Source organism: Sciurus carolinensis, chromosome 7 (assembly GCF_902686445.1).
Source record: "Sciurus carolinensis chromosome 7, mSciCar1.2, whole genome shotgun sequence".
NCBI lineage: Eukaryota > Metazoa > Chordata > Mammalia > Rodentia > Sciuridae > Sciurus > Sciurus carolinensis.
The window spans coordinates 119,375,044-119,392,575 of NC_062219.1; the positions used below are offsets into that span (position 1 = coordinate 119,375,044).

The 17,532-nt window shown below is 34.8% G+C and overlaps 1 protein-coding gene across 4 annotated transcripts in view; it reads left to right on the plus strand.

Annotated features, from left to right (window-relative positions):
- Window positions 1-17,532, plus strand: part of Fkbp5 (FKBP prolyl isomerase 5) — a 97,997-nt gene that overhangs the window by 42,412 nt on the left and 38,053 nt on the right. For all 4 annotated transcript variants that reach the window (XM_047557117.1, XM_047557118.1, XM_047557119.1 and 1 more), the window contains exons 2-3: window positions 2,051-2,176; window positions 3,818-3,962. In XM_047557117.1, the coding sequence (XP_047413073.1) occupies window positions 2,072-2,176; window positions 3,818-3,962 (250 nt within the window). In that variant the 5' untranslated portion in view covers window positions 2,051-2,071. The remainder of the gene's footprint in view (window positions 1-2,050; window positions 2,177-3,817; window positions 3,963-17,532) is intronic.

Genomic DNA, 17,532 nt, shown 5'->3' on the forward strand with positions numbered 1-17,532 from the left:
AAATATGTTATAAACAGTAGGTTTCTGGAAGCTGAGAAGCAATCCTATTCATCTCATTTTCCTGATTATCCAGCCCAACATCATGTAGAGCTAGGTACTTAATTTTTGTTGTTTATTTGAGAACGATTTGTTCTAGCCTTTCACTTATCCTGAGCCAAACATTTGGATCTTTTATGTTTGGTATAAACTGTGCTGGAAAATAAAGCAAAGGGGCTTAGTCCTGGATTTTGGTGTTCTCTTTGAAGATTTCTGGGCGTAGCAGTATGATTTGTGTCTTTGTTGTCACTGAAGTAAACTTAGGTCATTTGGAAATGAGTCAAAACTCTACAATATATGTTATATAATATAACATAATTATTATACCAGTAAGACATTTTTCACAAGTATAAAGTAGCTCTTTTTGATTGTGTGGACAGAGGGTCTAAGAGGTGACTTGAAGGACCCCTTAAGTCTATCGTTAGCATTATGTGAAGTCTTTGATTCTTGATTTTTCTCTGCTCAACCTGGGAGCAGTGTGGAATTAATCATGGACAGGTGAGTTTTGTTTAGCCTATTGATTTGCTGGTTGGTAACATTGGTTTGCCTTGCATGAAAAAAAAAAAAAAAGTCAATCAGGTGACTGATAGTAATAATAAGAGATAATATTTGAATGGTTTATTTCTTTTTTTATGTCTTTGATACTGGGGATTGAACCCAGAGGCACTTAATCAGTGAGCCACATCTCCAGTTCTTTTTATTTTTTGAGATGAGGTCTCGCTAAGTTGCTGAGGCTGGCCTCAAACTTGCAATCCTCCTATCTCAGCCTCCTGAGTCGCTGGGACTACAGGCGAATGCCACCACACCTGACAAATGGTATATTTTTAAAGTATAACTACACCACTAATTCAGGTTACCTGTGAAACTGAATATTTTTATTCTAATTACACAGTTAGGGGAAAAAGCTTAGAGAAGTTAAAGTAGCCAACATCAGTTTGTAAGAAGCAGAGAAAAACCCCCAAGTTTTTTCCTAAGTTCCTTGCTCTTTGCATTCTAAAAGGTAGAGGCATTCTAGGGAATTTAAATGTGAACAAAGCATGACCTTTGCTTTCAAGGACCTTTCAAATCTAGCAGGTATGTCCTCTAATAAATATAAATAGTAAGGTAAGAGAAAAGCTAAGAAAGTATATAAAAGGGGAAAATGACCCCCACATACAGAGTCAAGGTTAGTATGATGGAGGTAGCATTGATGGGAAATAGAGTATTTGGGGAAAAAGAAAGAGTAACCAAAGCATGGATATGGGAGCACACGGGGCTTGTTATAGGAGAGGAATTGGTCTAGTTTGGCTAGAGCATGACTTAATATGAAAGTGGATGCTAGGCTTGAAAGGTAGGTTAGGGTCAGATTATGAAGTGCCTTGAGTGCCACAGAGAAAAAATTAATTCTGTAGATATTTTGAGCAGGAGAAGGAAAATGTCCTATAAAAGATCCAATAATGATGATAAATACTTATGCTTTTAAGGTACAAATAACACCAAAAACAGTGTACTATCTCCATTTTACAGATGAGAAACTAAGGGCTCAGCAAGATTAAGTATGTAACACGTGTCAATAGCTGGAGCTAGCACTCAAACTCTGTCAGATTCTAAAACCTGTTTTGTTTGCCACCATGGTACATTGTCACTTCTTTTATTGAATCACTAGATAAGTTCTTAATTTTCTGTCAAGAATGTAGCTGTAGAAAAAGAACATTTTCAAAGTTCTGAGAAGACTTGTTTTCTCACTGTGTAATCATGTTAAAAAAAGAAAAATAATCACCATCAAACCCGACTTGTACCACTCCTTAATTTGGAACCAGAGCTAGATGGGAAATTAAAGAATTGAATGATTTTGTATTTACATGCCTGATGATATCAATACATGCTCATAGCAAATGCTTTTGTTTTTGTTTTCAGTGTCTAACCTTACTGGCCCTAAGTAAATCTTAAGTCTAGGAAATCTCAGTTCCCAGGGACATTTCAGATGCATAAAGAATTAATTTTTTTCCCTATCTAAAATGTTTATCCTTGGCAGGGTTTCTACTTACAAAAGACAATGACTACTGATGAAGGTGCCAAGAACAATGGAGAAAACCCAGCAGCCACTGTTGCTGAACAAGGAGAAGATATTACCTCCAAAAAAGACAGAGGAGTATTAAAGGTGAGGCAACAAAGGTGAATAACATACAGGGAAATCTTTTATCTGGAAAGATTGTTTACAAAACTTTTTTTGTGGGGAGGGTGAAAAATGTTTATCAAGGCTTGCGGAGTGCTAAACAGGCTAAATAGATTCTTATTTTCATAACTGTGTACTTAGCTTTTCTTACAGTAATCTTTATTATTAATTATTACATATTTTAAAATAAATGACCAAGGCAAGTTTTGGAAAGTCAGCACTGTCTGGAAGATAAGAAGTAGGTTTACATTTTTTTTTTTTTTTACATAAATTAATATTAGATTAAGATCGTTGAGGCAACTCCAGACTTAGGCACAAGTTCAGTTGATTGCAGAAACCTGAAGCGATACCCAGTGGTAGGCCCAGTTGTTTCTTTTTAGTCCTTTAGGTGCAAATTCCTCCTGATACCTGAGCATAGGCTCCCAGATTCCATACACAGTTCATGAACAGGAGCACTTCTAGAATATTGTGTGGTTTCTTTTAGATTAATTTTTTAAACCTTTTTTTTTTTTTTTTTTTCTTTTGAAGTCCTAGAATGGCATTAATTATTTTTTCCTTTAAAGATGACATTTGAGGGACTGGGGAGATAGCTCAGTCGGTAAAGTGCTTGCCTGGCAATCACAAGGCTGTGGGTTCGATTCCCAGCACCACAAAAAAAAAAAAAAAAAAGACATTTGAGCTAGGAAAAGTTGTGGAACAGAAGTTCACAGTGTTTATGCGGGGCAGGGTTCAGGAGGACACATCTCAAACAATTTAAAAGCAAATAATTTAATTCTATAAATAAAAACTCTTGTCCAAAAAGATGTCTATCCGTTAGTTAGCTACTAACCCTCTGTTATCTACTAAGAATAGTTAATTTGTCTAGATGATTGACAGAATAAATTATATCACCACTTGTTTTTATTTGATTTTTTTTCCCAAGATCTGACCAACTGCATTAGGAGATTGCTCTGCCAAGAACAAAGTAAATATACTGGATTTTATAATAACTAAATATTTTTCATCTTGAAGCTTTTTTTTTTTTTTTTTGGCATTTCCTTTACTAGAAAACAAGTTATTCAGTGTCATATCAAACTGTGCAGTGGTACTGATTTTTTTTACACATTAAATACTTTTCAAATAATGAGAAGTATAGCCTGTTATATCAGGATATTGGGCTTTCTGAAATTAAACCAGACTACCAGAATCTAATCAGAAGTTAATGTTTTTAGCAAAAGAGGGAAGCAAATAAAATCACACCTTTGAAACTATGTTTTAGATTTATTATTGATTGTTTTTGAAAAATCCACCAGTCATTTTGGTCTAATTTGGTTCGTATATGAACTATCTAGTCTATATTTTAAGAGATTTAAATGTAAGAATTATGGGACTTTAAACAATAAAGCAAGATTTATTGGTTAATTCTTATGAAGAAATAGTGTGATCAGCAATAAAATTAAATATGACATAAAAGATTGTATCCTTAAAAAAGATAGTTTTCTTAATAGGAAGGGTTATTGAAAGAAATATGAACAGATTAAGAGTATATTTGCAAATCTGCCTGGGTGGCATGGAATGAACTGTTATCTTTTTAATTCTCTAATTATAAGTCAAATCTTCCTGTTTCTTGATGTTCATTTTTTCTAGATTGTCAAAAGAGTGGGGAAGAATGAGGAAACACCAATGATTGGTGACAAAGTTTATGTCCACTACAAAGGAAAACTATCAAACGGAAAGAAGTTTGATTCCAGTCATGATAGAAATGAACCATTTGTTTTTAGTCTTGGCAAAGGTAAGAGGGTGTTTTTTGAGTTGTATTTTGATTAGATTTATTTCTTTTTGTATTAAGTAGGAGCAGTGGAACCTATCCTTGCCAAAAGAGGATACTTTAGAGCAGGAATATGGTCCGTGGATTCCCGGGTGTCCCTAAGGTCTTTTCAGGGGTCATTACATAATGACAGTTATTTTCATAACAATGCTAAGATGTTAGTTTCCTTTTTAATGTGTTGACATTTGTACTGATGACACAGAGCATGCAGTGGTAAAAATTGCTGGTGTCTTAACGTAGAGGCAGTGACATTAGAGTATTTTTACTACCTCTCATTCACCATTTACCTAGGGGGAAAAAAGCTAATTTCAACTTTGAAATGTCCTTGATAAATCAGTAAAAGTTACTAATTTTACTAAAATTCAGAGGGTTTCACATGGTTTCACTACTCTGTGACAGGAAAGCATGCACAGAACACTGGTGCCATTGAAGACTCTGGTGGTCTAAAGGAAGAGTACTTGTGAGCTGACTGACTTATGAAACATCACTTTCACTTGAAAGGGCAAACTGTGGTTGTTCAGACTTGATTATTCAATATTTTGGCAGATATTTTCCTGAAAATGAATGAAGTGAGCCTGTCACTTTAAGGAAAAGAACCGATAGTGCTTGTTGCCATTGAATTTTTTTGAAAAATGTGTGTCTACTACTGTGAGCTTTACAGCTTTCTGAAACTTAGACAGGTCTGATGAGATCATTGGGTGTTAATGAATGTGATTTTTTTTTTTTTTTAACTATTATACAATGAAGTGTATTATAATTTGAAAGGCCTATATAACTCAGTAAAACAGTATTTTCCCAATGATCAGTACAAGATGTACAAGGTCATGTGTAGATAAATAATTCCTTTAAAGTACAAGCTAAACCAGTGGATTTTGGTGTAAGACTGTATGAAAAGTTCACCGGTATGCTTTTAGGTTCCACATTGTGATTAACTGTTAAGAAACTTACCGCATGTCTACTTTTAACATAGTATCAGATGGTTATATTGATAATTATCTGAAAAGGTTATTAAAGCACTCCTATCTTTTCAGCTATTTCTTTGTAAGTTTGGACTTTATTCATATTCTTCAACTAAAATTATAACAGATGAATGCAGAAGTAGATATTAGAATTCAGTTCTTAAGTGAGATACATTTTACATTGTGCTACTCTTCTTACTAATTTTGTTTTGTTTTGGAAAATATAGTTATTTTTATACAATTAAGTGAGTTATGTTAACATGGGGTTATTTTAAAATTAATTATTGAATAACTTTTAATTTTAATATTGATCAATAAATGTGTCATATAAACAAAAGTTCTTTTTAGTCTTCAATTTACTTATTTATTTTTATATTTTAGTGTGGGGATAGAACCTAGGGCCTTCTACATACATTCTACCACTGTGTTGTACCCCCTGCCCCAAAATTAATTCTCAGTTTTGATTAAGAACTTTTGTTTTCAATAATCAAATATGTTTACCAATTTCTTTTCAAATATTTTAAAATGTCGATTGTTTGGTATTATTTCCTTTAATCTTGTAAGAATAATAGCCTATACATTAAATTTAATTTTGTGGACCATGTGACTTGTTGGACGTTAGTGACTGAATTATAATGTCTTTTCTTTTTGTCTGCCACAGGCATATCTAGTTCATTTCTAGATTAAGTGTGAGCGATTTAAAGGGGTAATCCTTCCTTTTCACCATCCATGGCTCAGAGCTGACTATAATTCCTTTCTCTTTATAATTCCGTTGATAGTGGAATTGCTAATCTAACATAGATTCGGGAAGGGAAATAGCAAGCAATAGTCTTTCTACCTCTCCGCCACTCTCCTTCCCTGGCACCTATTGTCATCATGTCATGGTGACATGTGTTCCTTGCCTACCTGTGCTCTTCCGAGCTTTTGTGCTAGCTGTGCCACTGTCCTCTTCTCCTTATGGGTCCTTAGTGAGTTAATGGCTTATGTGATATTAATTTGTGTTTGAATAAGGTAGCAATCAAAATCAAATAGAGTCTCTCTTGACATAGCAGATAATTATGACAGTTACTTTTTTCATTTTTGGTGATTTAGAGAGTGAACCTTCTGTGCTACCAGAATGGCTGTTGCATCATTATTTAATTTGGATAATCTCAGAGTGGCCAGCCTCATTAGATCTCCTTGTTCTTACTGTTACCCAAATCATTACTCAGACTTTAGAATTTCTATCTTGAGGAAACTGAAGATTTAAGGTAACAGGTCATCTCTAAGCAGTTATCTTGGCAAGTAGAATTAAGAATTGCTGAGAATTTATGCTGCCACCTTCTCTACCCAGATTTTTCTCAGTAAAATACTATAGAGAATGAGTCTTTCATGTTTCCTAGAATTTTGAGCAGAGTGAAAAGATTTCCTGAGTTCTTTTTTAAAAATATAAGTTGAAAGAAAAAAATAGTCAACTTTCAGTTGATTTCATACCAATGACACACCTGTGTAGAGACACTATGATTTTATGGGAGGAACATCCAGCTGGGTTTTAGGAAGTTGGGGTTCCTGTCTTCTCTGTTTCCTGTAGTAAGATAGCATGAGTAAACCACCTAACCTTCCCTGCTCCTATAAAAAGGAATCTGTAGAGCACTTTAAGAGTCTATGATTCCATTCTTACATTTTCTGTAAAGAATGTAGGCACAAAGTCATAAAGACAAACACCTACTCAGTAACAGACCTTTAGAGAAAACTGTAAAGTGGCCTGTTTGTCCTCATTAGAAATAGTAAGAAAGAACAATATACATCTTAAACCCTTTATAACACAATGTGTTTTAAATAGAATTATAAGAGCCGGTTTGTAAAAATCACATTAAGAAAGACACATATCATAAGGTAGTAGGCTAGACAGCTTTTTGTTACTGTGGTCAAAATACCTGACATAAACAACTTAAAGGAAAATTTGTTTTGACTCATGGTTTCAGAGAATTCATGGTTGACTGACTTCACTGCTTTGGGCCTAAGGTGAGGCAAAGCATGATGGCAGGAGAGCATGGCAGAGGAAGGCTGTTCACCTCGTGGTGGCTAGGAAACAGTCAGGGGTAGGGGGATGGGGAGAGTGTGCACTCACCAGGGACGGGAAATACCCTTCCAGGGCCATCTTCTCATCCACTAATAGAAAAATCTCACTGGTAAGATTAGAGCCCTCATGATCCAGTCACCTCTCAGAAGCCCTACATTTGAACATTGCTGCACTTGGAGACCAAACCCACACGTAAGTCTTTAGGAGATGCTCCAGATCTACACCATTATAGGTAGATATACAAATTGAACTATACTTACATGTAGTACATCTTCATTGCTTTTTCTCTACCATCTTTAAATTTTTACTTTCTTCATCTAAAGTGAGGATAATTGTTTGTGTGTGCTATTATTGCACACCATTAAATATGTTACTTTACGATGTTGAGATTAAGTAAGATAATGCATACCATTGCTTAGCATTCAGTCTAACACATAATAAGCACTCAGGTGTTTATTAGTATTGTTAGAGTTTGGGGTTCTTGACTGATAAGAACTGCGTTATAGCAGTCTGGGTCCTAACTGATTATTATGCATGCATACAGGCATTTTGAAATAGTGCTTAGCCATCTTTTTTACCTCTAGGAAGTTAGGAAAGACAAAAAAATGAATAAGTCCAAGTGAACTGAATATTATCACTATGGAATATGTTATAGAAATTAAGATGAAGAGATGAATCACTGGGTTTTCTTGACTGAAATTTTTACACGTTCTTGACTGAATTCCTTACACTACTTCCATAACTCAGTTAAAAAGGAGTTAAAATGAGCTGGGTGCAGTGGTGCATGCCTATAATCCCAGAGGCTTGGGAGACTGAGGCAGGAAAATCGACAGTTCAAAGCCAGCTCTCAGTAACTTAGTGAGGCCCTAAGGAACTTAGCAAAACCTTGTCTCAAAATAAAAATAAAACAAATTTTAAAAGTTGGGAAGCTGGGTGGTTAAGTGCCCCTGGTTTCAATCCCCCAGTACCAAGAAGGGAAAAAAAAAAAAAAAAGAGTTAAAATGAAAATGACCTAGGATTTTCATATATACTTCTATAAAAGGAGTTCTGTTCTTTCTCCTCCTCCTACCCCCAGCCAAAACATTTTCACTAAAATGAGAGAGAAATTTCAGAGATGAGTTATTTCTACTCATATTCTTATAAGTAAATCCAGTAACACTAAAATCTTAGTCCCTCCCTGCTCACCCCTAAATGAGTGTGGGGGAAAATGGATTTATTCTGATAGTTGCTTCATTGAAGTTGTTTTTTATGCTCTTGGTATATGACTAATTTGAAGATTAAAATCCGGGACTGGGATTGTGGTTCAGTGATAGAGCGCATGCCTAGCATGTGTGAGACACTGGGTTTGACCCTCAGCACCACATAAAAATGAATACATAAAATAAAGTCATTGTGTCCATCTACAACTAAAAAATATTTTATTAAACTCCTATTATATACCCCCCCAGATTTGAGATCTAAAAGAAATAAACCAACAATTTTAGATTTTCACATACCTATACTGGGTCGTTTGTGGTTTAGCCAGGTGCTCTTTTTTAAGTTTCCAGTGCCATTCGTACTCCCACATAAAAATATTCTTAATAAATTGTCTTTTTACATGCAGTTTAGGGATACATAGGATTTGTAAGGAAAGATTTTAAGGGAAAATATTTAATTTTTTTTAACTCTCCCCAAAAGTTTGAACCATAAAGATAACAAAAATTTTTAAAGTACTTTCTTTGGTTTTACTTGGTACTTTACAGTTGAGGAAGCATGCTTCCTATTTCTGTTGCTAAGTTGATATCTGGGAGAAGCCACATTAAGCAGACAGACAGAGTAGACTGAGGGAAGCTAAGCAAATTTCTTAACTCCATTTATATTCAGTATTGCATCATGACTATGTTTCTTTATTGAGTAAAATATTGTAGTGCTATAGGGCTTTGGGAAATAGAAAGTAATCAGAACAGAACTTCTGCCTTCAAGCAAGCATTTAATAGTAGTTGATCCTGGCAGAGTTGATGGTTATGTCTGTCCTGGGACAAATAATGCCATCATATACATTTTCTTTCCCTGTTTGTTTTAAATTATAAGCTATAAGGATAGGGAGAAGTTATCCTGTGGTCGTTTTTCTTAGAATTAGAGAAATGGCAAAAATAGAATGTAGCTTAAGAAATTATGAACACTTTACAAGTGTTCATAAATTAATTTGTTCAATCAGGTACTTTTGGTAGGGAATGAGAATGATTGTCAGAATCCTTTTACAGCTATTTTAGTAGAAGACCAAATAAAATTCATAAGAGGAAAAATATACAGGAAAAAAGAACTTGCCTTAATTATTACAAAAAGAAGAAAGACCATGTCGATTTTATTGGTGATTGAGATTTTCTGTTTTTAATGTATAAAACGCTAGTAAAATATGCAAATAGTTAAAATAGAGATCTGATGTTGATGCTGAGTCTTGGAAATCCATCAGTGAAAATGGAGCAGGAATGAATCAGATGCATTTTTAATTACTTGAAGCTTATTAACAATTAACTTTAAGTATTTACCAACTTTGTTTTTGATAGAAAATCTTTTATAATAAAAATATTTGTCTTTCCTGGTCTCCTTTTCTATCCCTTTATGAAAAATTAAACTTTTTTTTCTGTATGCTACTATACAACTTTCATGCTGTAGTATTTTAAATTTTCTTGTATTTCAAATGCAGACTTATATTTTATCATCAGCACTTTTCAACAAGGTGCCAGAACATCCTTGGGAGAAAGAACAGTCTGTTCAACAAATGATGTTGAGGAAACTAGATATTTAACTTTTCTAAACCTCCTCAAAAGTGTAAACCAGATAATAAACTTTTAAAGAAAGTACTGTCATTGGTTTTACCTGATTCTTTACATCACAAAAGAATGATGTTTGACCACTACCTTACACAGTTGCAAAAGTTAACTAAAAATAGATCAAAGACCAAGTGTAAGACCTAGAACTATAAAACTCCCAAAAGAAAACAGGAAAAACTTTATGATCTTGGTTTTAGCAGCAATTTCTTGGAAATGACAACAAAAGCACAAACACCAAAAGCTTTTAAAATAGATAAATTGGGCTACTTCAGAATTCAGATTTTCTGTGCATTGAAGAATACGTTAGCAGAATGAAAGGCAACCTACAGAATGGGAGAGAAATATTTATAAACCATATATCTGACAAGGGGTTAATATCCAAAATACCTTAAGAACTTTTACAACTCAACTCATTTTTTTAATTCAAAAAACAGGGCAGCGGGGTGCAGTGGCGCACATTAGTAATCCCAGCTTCTTGAGAGGGTGAGGCAGGAGGATCAAAAATTTGAGACCAGCCTAACCAACTTAGTGAGACCCTGTCTGAAAATAAAAAAATAAAAAGGACTGGGGTGTTTCTCAGTGGTAGAGTACTTAACCTAGCATGTGTGAGGTCCTAGGTTCAATCCTCAGTATCAAATATATATATATTGACAAAGAATTTGAATAGACACTAAAAAACGTAGACAAAGGAATTGAATAGATATTTCTCCAAAAGGGATATACAAATGACCCACCATCATAAGGGAAACGCAATACAAATCACAATGCAATATCACCTTACACCTATTAGGATGGATACTAAAATAAGTATATGAGAGAGTGAGTGAGTGAATGAATGAACAAATAAATGAAATCTATTAAAGGTATGGAGAAACAGAAACCCTTGTACACTGTTGTTGAAAATGTAAAAATGGTGTAGCCTCTATGAAAGATAGTGTAGCAGTTCCTCAAGAAAAATTAAAAATACAATTATCATGTGACCCACCAATTATACTTCTGGTTACATAACCAAGAAAATTAAAAGCAGGGTCTCAAAGAGATATTTGTACACTCATGATCATAGCAGCATTATTCACAATAGTTAAAAGGTAGAAACAACCCAAGTGTCCATTGTCAGATGAATGGATAAACAAAACATGATATATATATACAATGTAATATCATTTAGTCTTAAAATAGAAGGAGATTATGACATATGCTATAACATGGATGAATCTTGAGGACATTATGCCAAGTGAAATAAGCCAGACACAAAAAGACAAATACGGTGATTCCATTTATATGAGGTATCTAGAGTAGTCAGATTCATAAAAACAAAATATAATGGTGGTTGCCAGTGACTAATGGAAGGAGGAAATGGGGAATTGTTTAATGGGTATAAAATTTCAGATTTGCTAATAAGTGGAATGGGATCAAATTAAAAAGCGTCTGCACAGTAAAAGAAATGAGCGTAAAAAGAGAGCCTACCAAATGGAAGCAGATCTTTGCCACCTGCTTCTCAGAGCATTAATATCTAGAATATATAAAGAACTTAAAATTTAACACGAAAAATAAAACCCTAACAACCCAATTAATAAATGGGGAAAAGAGCTAAACAGATACTTCTTAAAAGAAGAAATACAAATGGCCAACAGATATATGAAAAAAAATGTTCAGCATCTCTGACAATTAGGGAAACACAAATCAAAACTACATTGAGGGCTGGGGTTGTGGCTTAGTGGTAGAGCATTTGCCTAGCATGTGTGAGGCACTGGGTTCGATCCTCAGCACCACATAAAAATAAATAAAGGTATTGTATCCATCTAAAACTAAGAAAATATTTTAAAAAACTACATTGAGATTTCATCTCTCAACAGTCAGAATGGCAATTATCAAGAATAGAAGTAAAATTGTTAGCAAGGATGTAGGGGAAAAGGTACACTCATACATTATTGGTGAGACTGCAAATTAGTGCAACCACTCTGGAAAGTAGTGTGGAGAGTCTTCAAAAAATATTGGCATGTAACCACCGTATAATCCCATTATCCTGCTCCTTGATATAGATCCAAAAGCTATAAAGTCAGCGTACTATAGGAACGCAGCCACATTCATGTTTATAGCAACACAATTCACAATAGCTGACTTAGATGTCTGTCAGCAGATGAATGGATAAAGAAAATATGGTCTATATACACAATGGAGTATTACTCAGCCATATAAAATGAAATTATGGCATTTGCCAGTAAATGAATGGAACTTGAGATTATCAGGCTAACTGAAATAAGCCAGACCCAGAAAGTCAAAGGTCAATTATTTTCTTTAATATGCGGAAGCTAATCCAAAATAAAGAGAGAAGAAAAGAGCTGGGAGGAAGGAATTCCATGAAAATAGAAGAAAGATCAGTGGAGTATAGGAAAGGAATTAAAGGGGAGGGAGGCCAGTGTGGTGCAGCACGCCTGTAATCCCACTGAGTGGGGAGACTGAGGCAGGAAGATCCAGAGCTCCAAGCCAGCCTCAGCAATGGTGAGGCTCTAAGCAACTCATTGAGACCCTGTCTCTAAATTTTAAAAATACAAAATAGGCTCAGTGGTTGAGTGCCCCCGAATTCAATTCCCAGTACCGCCCCCATTAAAGGGCGGGGGTAGGGACAGGTTAAGGGAAGAACAGTGGAGTGAACCTGATCTAACTTTCCTATGGACACATATGAATGTACCACAGTGAATCTCACTTTTATATATAGCCATAGGTTCTAATTTTTTAAAAACTACAACTGTAAGTAAATAGCAGAAGGATCAGTAGTGGAGAGGAAAGAGAATGAGGGAGAGAGGACAGGAGGGAAAGGAGAAGTACTGGGGACCAAATTAAAGCAAATTCTGTTTTATGCTTTTATGATTATGTCAAAATGAATCCAAATGTGGATCTCAGCCTAGTGGCACATGCCTGTAATCTCAGTAACTTGGGAAGTTGAGGCAGGAGGATCACAAGTTCAATGCCAACTTCAGCAACCTTGTGAGGTCCTAAGTAACTTAGTGAGACACTGTCTCAAAATAAAAAGGGCTGGCAATGTGACTCAGTGGTTAGCCCCTGTGGGTTCAATCCTTGGTACCAATAATAATAATAATAATAATAATTCAGTGGTTAAGCCCCTGTGGATTCAATTCCTGGCACCAATAATAATAATAATAAATAAATAAATAGTCCTGGGGATGTGGCTCGGTGATTAAGTGCCCCTGGATTCAATCCCCAATTAAAAAAAAAAATCTAATGTATAACTAAAAATAACTAGTAAGCATTCATTACAGAAAAATTTTTCAGATTCACAAGATGGAAATGTTCTGGGGATTGGTTATACAACAGTGAATATGCTTAACCATAAACTATACACTATAAAAATGGTTAGGATAATAAATTTTATGTGTATTTCATCACAATTAAACCTTTTTTAAGTCAATAAAGAAAAAAGCTATATAGTCAAAATGTGCTAAAGTAGTCACTGGGGTCTTTGTTATGAATGAAAGTGCTAGATGATTAATGTTTTGAGATATATGGTTTTTTAAAGCCAAAATAAAATACATAGTATAGAAAGACAAAGTATAGTGCATTGGTTTTATATTGGGCTTTGTCTACTTCCCCACTTCCCCCAATCCCTGGTACTGGGGATTGAACCCAAGGGCTCTCCACCATTGAGCTACATGCCCAGACTGTTTTAAAATTTAATTTTGAAATAGATAAGTTGCCTGGGCAGGCCTTGAATTTGAAATCCTCCTGCACTATCCAGGTTACAGGAATGCACCAATCTGCCAACCATTTTTAAACTTTTTTTATTTTTAAATTTTTTATTTTTTTTTAGTTGTTGATGGACCTTTATTTTTTATTTATTTATATGTGGTGCTGAGAAACAAACCCAGTGCCTCACACATGCTAGGCAAGCATTCTACCACAGAGCCACAACCCCAGCCCTAAACTTTTTAAATTGTCAATAGTTACATAGACATTATTTAAACTTAGGAGTAGCTACATTTTATATTTATGTATTTTGTTTCAAATGGAATAGGACTTCTAAAATTGATAAATTGTGTTTGAACTGTTAAAATTGAAGTCCCTATCAAATATAAAAGTAAATTGTCATTGTCATTTTTGGTGTATTTTACTTACAGCTAAGACCCTAAAGATAAGATTCTTTAAAATATTTGTGCTTCTGTCCTGGCAATTCAGTATCTAGGGATTTAGCCTAAGGTCATGTAGTAGAAGCTGCTTAACCAACTCCAGACTTACTGATGCTTCCATTCTTTTGCAAATATCCTGAGTGATACAGCTGGTAACCCATTCTGTGGTGTGGTCCCACATTCTGCTCCCACCAGTTGCATGGACCTTGTCCTTGCCCTACAGCCACAGACAACTAGGAACACAGCTGTAGTTGAACAAGTTGAGATCCTTGCTTACCAGGGAAGATAGCACACCAGGGGAAATAGTGGCAGACCAAGCATGAAAGAAAGAAGTTTTTAAAAGTTTGGGAAGTTTTAAGGGAGCAGGACGTTGTTCTGTAATGGAAACTGTTAGAATGTGGGGTAATTCTGTGTTTGAGTGTCTTAATAAATTTTATTAAAAGAGATTGGGCTAGAGTAGAGGAAGACTAAAATTTTAACGGGTAAAGAAGCAGCAGTCACTCATATTAGCCAGGAGAGGGGGTTGTTTGGCATTTTGTAGGGTGCAAGGTGACCTTATTTTTTTGTTCGGGCTTAGACAAAATTTAGAAGTGTTTTGTCTCATTTTATCCTTGTCTCTGAGTGAACTTGTCTGATATTGATGTTTTGTTAGATTGTTTATGTTCAACAGGAGTGTAACATGGCCCCCCTGGGAGCGCATTCCAGCTTCAAATAATACCCAAGCCTATCTATACATGTCTGAGCAGTTTCCAGATGTCAGTGGCTGTTCTTTTTCCTTCTCAGGCTCATTGAGTATTGTTTGAAATCTATTTATATCCATTGTACTCTTTGTAATTATAACATTAACATTAAATATTATATAAAACACTGAAATTATTATAAAAAGAAAATTATCTACAAAAACCAGATTGAATGTTTCAGAAAGATTTATTAATAATGATAATACATACTTACAGAATATTGGGAAAGTATAGGAAAGCACAGAAAATACAATAAAAACCCTCAAATTCTGGATTATCAATATTCCTTGGTTTATTTCCTTTCAGTATATATGTAGACTTTGCATAAAGCTGGGGTCATATTTCACTTGGTTTTGTAGCATTTTTCTTGTTAGTAGATAATATCTGAAAAGCAAAATGCTAAAAGTGTTTTTTAAATGGCTGTTGAATTAGTGATGGGAAAACACAGGCAAAATAGCCTTTTAGAACCTACTGCTAACCAGAAGGATTCTGTATGCCGATTACATACATGAGTGTCTTTTGGGTCTTGCTTCCTTCACCTTAGAGAAACTCACATTGCAACAAGTGAAATTTATTCATTCCCCCAAATTTAATCCAACCTAATTTTAGTGCAAAAAGAAAGGCATCTGAGACCAACTAAAACAACATCCTTATTCTCTTTTGATTTTTTTTCTCCTCTTCATCATGAAAAGCAGGTAAAAAAATGAAATGTTAAAAGAAAGAAACTTATATTGTAAATTGCAAGTGATATATTCTAAGTGTGATTTATATAGTAAAGATGATATGGAACTCTTGTTCCTAGAAAGCCTCAAAGACATCCTTGGCCTTTAACATACACATGAATTAATATTCTTTATATGTTTTAGGTTTAAAAAGTTTATAGTTATATAGTTAAGTCTTGTTTAGAGTTATTAAGCATATAGTTATTAAGTCTTGTTTTCAGATGTTATCTACTAACAAGAAAAATGCTCCAGAAAAATACTACAAAACCAAGTAAAATATGACCCCAGCTTTAAGAATGTATGTATAAAAATTTAATATGCAAAGTATACATATATATTGAAAGGAAATGAACCAAGGAATTGATAATCCAGAATTTCTGAGGGTTTTTATTGTATTTTCTGTGCTTTCCTCTACTTTCCTGATATTCTGTAAGTATGTATTATTTTTCAAAAACCAGGGGGAAATATTCTTTTAAGAAAGAGTCCCAAGGTTGGTGGTTTTAGAAATATACTGTTACTGAGTCTCTTTCCTCAGTATGTTTCATCTGTTTCTGAAGCTTGGTGTCAAAGGACTTTTAATGTTCCCAGTGTTTTTTAATGTTCCAAAGAAGAGCAAACGCACTGGAATGATTGATTTAATGTGGGACTCCTTTGGGTTTAATTGGCAGGCTGGTGTTTCAAACTTCTAAGACCTAATATGGATAACACCTCTGAATTAGGCTTTTTCTGACTGCCCTTACCTGACCAGGCAGAATTAGTCACCCCTCCTCCCCGCTAGCCATAGTACCTTGTGTACATAACACAAGTCTTTCCTTCTCAGTAATTGGCCAAATGTCTTCAGCAAATGCACAGTAGTACATCCTCCAGTGTGCAGATTTCCTGAAGGAGCCTGTAAGGTATTTGTCTTAACATACCAGTTATAATTTAGAAGAGAAGACATTTTCAGAAGTAAAGCACAGCACAGTGAAAAGTATCCGTGAAAGGAAAGCAACCTGTCAGCAGACTTCAGATTTCTTCTGAGAATTCTGGATTGTTTTCACAGCAGAACCATGTGTGGTGGGCATATAAATTGATGTAGCTATTTTGGAAAGGCACTTGAGCAATATATATCAAATATAAGATGCATATCAACTTTGCACTTGTAGGAGTATATTTAAAATATACTTTTCATAAATAGACTTGGACAATATCCTCATCAGAGGACAGTTGTTGGTAATGTTTCTCAGCAGAATATTAGCAAATGAGATTATATCTGTGGTGGTGGTACTGGTGGTGGTGATGATGATGATGATGGTGGTGGACTGGTGGCAGCCCTGGCTTTCCCATATTAAATACATATTATAGCCAGTTGCGGTGGCATGTACCTATAGACCCAGCTACTCGAGAGACTGAGACAGGAGGATCACTTGAGCCCAAGAGTTCAAGGCTAGCCTTGACAACATAGCAAGATCCTTTCTCTAACAAAAACAGAAACAAAAACAAAACATCATATGCCAAGCAGTGTGCATTCATTTGACATGTGTTATCTAATAATTCTTATAACAACTATATGGAGGGAACTGTCAGCTGTTTTGCAAATGAGGAAACTGATACACGGAGATTAAATAACTTGCACAAGTTCACACAGCTAGTAAAGGACAGACCTGATAATTCAGTCTAGCCACTTTTAATCTCTAAAATGCTTATTGTCCACTCTACTGATGGAGAAAAAGATCAAGATCTATACTGAATGAAAAGCAGTTTAGGATGGGGGCAGAAAGGCAGTTCAGTATTGAATGTATAGAATACTACTATCTTTTGTGTTTTCAATTTTTTTTTTTTTTTTTTTTTTTTTTTTGGGTGCTGGGGATCGAACCCAGGGCTTTGTGCTTACAAGGCAAGCACTCTACCGACTGAGCTATCTCCCCAGCCCCATGTGTTTTCAATTTTTAAAAAAGTCATAGCATACACTGGAAATAAATACAACTGTGGCTTTTTACAGAAACAGATGACCTTTTACCAATATATGTATTTTTTTCTCATATATTGATAACAGGCAGGTATTACTTATATAAAATTTTAACTAAGATAAGTGGAGGTAACATTTGGAAAAG